Source organism: Cynoglossus semilaevis, chromosome 2 (genome assembly GCF_000523025.1).
Source record: "Cynoglossus semilaevis isolate Cse_v1.0 chromosome 2, Cse_v1.0, whole genome shotgun sequence".
NCBI classification, from domain to species: Eukaryota; Metazoa; Chordata; class Actinopteri; order Pleuronectiformes; family Cynoglossidae; genus Cynoglossus; species Cynoglossus semilaevis.
The window spans coordinates 1,280,405-1,283,524 of NC_024308.1; the positions used below are offsets into that span (position 1 = coordinate 1,280,405).

General features: G+C 42.8%; 1 protein-coding gene across 1 annotated transcript in view; it reads right to left on the bottom strand.

Moving 5' to 3' along the window:
- The window catches only part of pex5la (peroxisomal biogenesis factor 5-like a), a 48,255-nt gene that overhangs the window by 9,886 nt on the left and 35,249 nt on the right, over positions 1-3,120 (bottom strand). The window contains 3 exon segments of the mRNA XM_025053444.1: positions 2,020-2,049; positions 2,285-2,378; positions 2,457-2,598. Of these exon segments, the coding sequence (XP_024909212.1) occupies positions 2,020-2,049; positions 2,285-2,378; positions 2,457-2,598 (266 nt within the window).

Sequence of the window (3,120 nt, forward strand, 5' to 3'; positions counted from 1 at the left end):
GGGCAGCGTGTGCAGCAGAATCAGCCGTCTTTGATTTCTCTCTCAAGGACGACTGAATGTCCCCTCCTGGACAAAGATGTGGACATGTTTCTGAAGACCCCCCCTCCCACCTCCTCTCTGTCTCTGTCTCTGTCTCTGTCTCTGTCTCTGTCTCTGTCTGTCTTCCTCTTCCTCCTCCTCAGTTCAACCAGAACAAATGTCGCTCCAACAAACATGGCACTTTATATACTGTAAGTAGGAGTGGATGGACTGAGTATGTAGCCTGGGGACAGTGAACGCATCAGACTTGAGGATCAACCCCCCCGCCCCTCCTCTCTCTCTGGGGGGGTCCAGTCAGTGCCCCCCCCGTGGGTGTCCTAATCCAGGGCAGATTGAGGTTCAATCCCAGTAATAACTGACCCAGGTGTAATAACCCTCCTATTACAGTAAACATTACTATTATTATTTATTATTGTTATAAATAAAATACATGCAATGCTTTAAAAAAACAACAACCAAAAAAACCAACGCGGAGCAGGATGGGAGAGCAGAACGTTTCAACAGTCACTGAAAGTAAAATCCACCTGAAAACAACAACAACAACATCTTAGTTTGTTGTTTTGAAGCTTCTTATTCAGGGAAATGATTTTGACGCCTGCAGAGAAACATGTAGCAGAAGTTATTTTGAGAATAAAAAAAACAAAACGCTTTACGAGTTACTAAAGTTACTTTACGGTTTACGAGTAAATGAGTAAGAAAAGTGACAGAAGTAAAGAGTGTTTTCCAGTTTGTGTTACGTGTTTTTCTTTTTTTTTGTATTCACTTCTGTACAACACGGTTAATTCAAAGAACTGTTTCCTGAAAAACTAGTGCAGCTGCTCAGCTGAGGGTGGATTTAGACGAGAGTGTTACAAAGCTAACGTTAGCTAAGACAGTTAGCCGTCTCAGAGTTTACATCGTCATCTGTGTTTGAAGTTTGACGTTGATTCACTTCTGTCCTTGGATCCAGTGATTCATCAGAAGAAAAACTAAACATCGAAATACATTTTCATTAAGATTCATAATTCATAATTACAACGCCCTCTAGTGGCACAGTGTAGTTCAAACCTGTCCTCTGTGGGGGACATTAGTGGACAGGGATCTGTCCAGGTGCAGCTCTTCAATCAAACCAAATGGACAAAAACTGGGCGGAAAAAAAAATGTGATTGGACGATATTTTCCCCTCTGATTTTCTGGAGAATAAATTTCATTCATTCTTNTTTCAGATTTGATCCTTTTTATTATTTTATAAATTATAATCAGACATTTTGAGGTCTTTTTGACCAGATGATGATGATGATGATGATGATGATGATGATGATGATGTTTTTTTGTTAGACATTATTTTAAGGACCGACTTTGACGTTTATAAAACTTTGTTCTTTTGTTTTCCCAGTTTTTTTAAAGGTGGATTTTTCCTTTAAAAAAAACAAAGTCCTTTAATCATTGACACTGAACGTGTGTGTGTGTGTGTGTGTGTGTGTGTTGGCTCGGAGTCTGTGTTTGTGTGGATTCCATGCAACACATGACTCATATTGTTTACATGCACTGGTGTGTGTGTGTGTGTGTGTGTGTGTGTGTGTGTGTGTTTGCCAATAACTTCTCTCCATCGGGGGGCGTAGGTGTGTGTGTGTGTGTGTGTGGGGGGGGGCAGCCATCTTTAATCTGACATGTATTATTCATCGGTGGTGAGAAGCTGAGGTGTGTGTCTCTGACCTGATCATCAATAATTCATGGTCTATTAATCTAATAATGTCGTCTGGAAACAGGAGCTTCAACCTACACACAAACATCAGCCCAGGAGGACAGAGCTTGACATTTGGACCTTCTAGCACCACAACATGGAGGCAAATCCAGATCCATGACTGGAGGTTTCTGGTCTGGTTTGGTTTTTTTTTTGGGGTTAAATTTGACAGTGATGTGATGCTGTTGTCACGGTGCAAATGTGGAAGTCTTTGAGTCACGGAGCGTGTGAGAGGATGCAGTGAGAGGGAGTCTTACATGTCGTCCACTAATATACTGCCTGTTGAGCTGAAATGGAAGAATCGAAGGTGTTAGGACCAAACGACGGGGAAATGGTCACAACACGGCGTCTCATCTCATCGTCCAACGACACACGTCGTCATGCATTAACATGCAGCTCCATGGAAGTCACATCCTTGACTCTATTCAGCCCCCCCCCCCCCCCCACACACACACCCCCACACCCCCCACTTTAAATACAGTCCAAACAACAGGAGTTTCTCTCTGCTCTTGTGAAACTTACCTGAGACGCCAGGACAGCCTCTGAGTCCAGTTTGGGGTTCGATTCCACAGAATTCTTATTTGACGACTCCGACTGGTTTTTACTGTCCAAAGCCCTGAAGTGATGAAGAGGAAGAGGAGTGAGGAAGAGAAGTACTCATGAAGTGTCTTCTTTACTGTGGACTAACACCTACCACAGGAACTCGTTGGATGAATTTTTGGACGGTCGTCGTCGTTCCAGCTTCCACTTCCTGTTCCCGTTCCTCTCAGGGTTGGGGTTCAACTCCTCCCATTTGTCCAGTGAAGACTCAAAGGTCACTGGTGGAACATTTGAACAACATCAACAACAACAACAACAACATCAACATCAACATCAACATCAGGTCCAGCTGTGTCTAAACCAGAACAGAAATGTTCTTGGATTCAAACGTTCAAAAGTAAAAGTTCTCGTCGGTCTCACATGAATTATTCAACACGTTGCCGTTCGACTCACACTCCGTCTAATTACTTCTCATTCTCGACATCAATCTTTTCAACTGGCAAAGTAGTAATTGGCCCCTTTTTATTTTAATGTCTTTTCAGATGATTCCTTTCATTACAGTTACATTACTCGGCCTCTCTGGAACGTCTGTTCTGCAGGCAGAATAAAAGATGCAATCTGTAGGGAGGGGGGGTGTGTGTGTGTGGGGGGGTATCTGAATTTTTGGAGAAGCTGGAGGACGTGGTTGTTAAGGTTAAAAAGAACCACATTTTCTCATTTTGAGGTTCAATAGCCGTCCGTGTTAGTCTGGGACGACGGGGATGAAAAGCCTTTCGTCAGATGAATAAATTCACTTGACTTTTTAATCATCGTTTTGT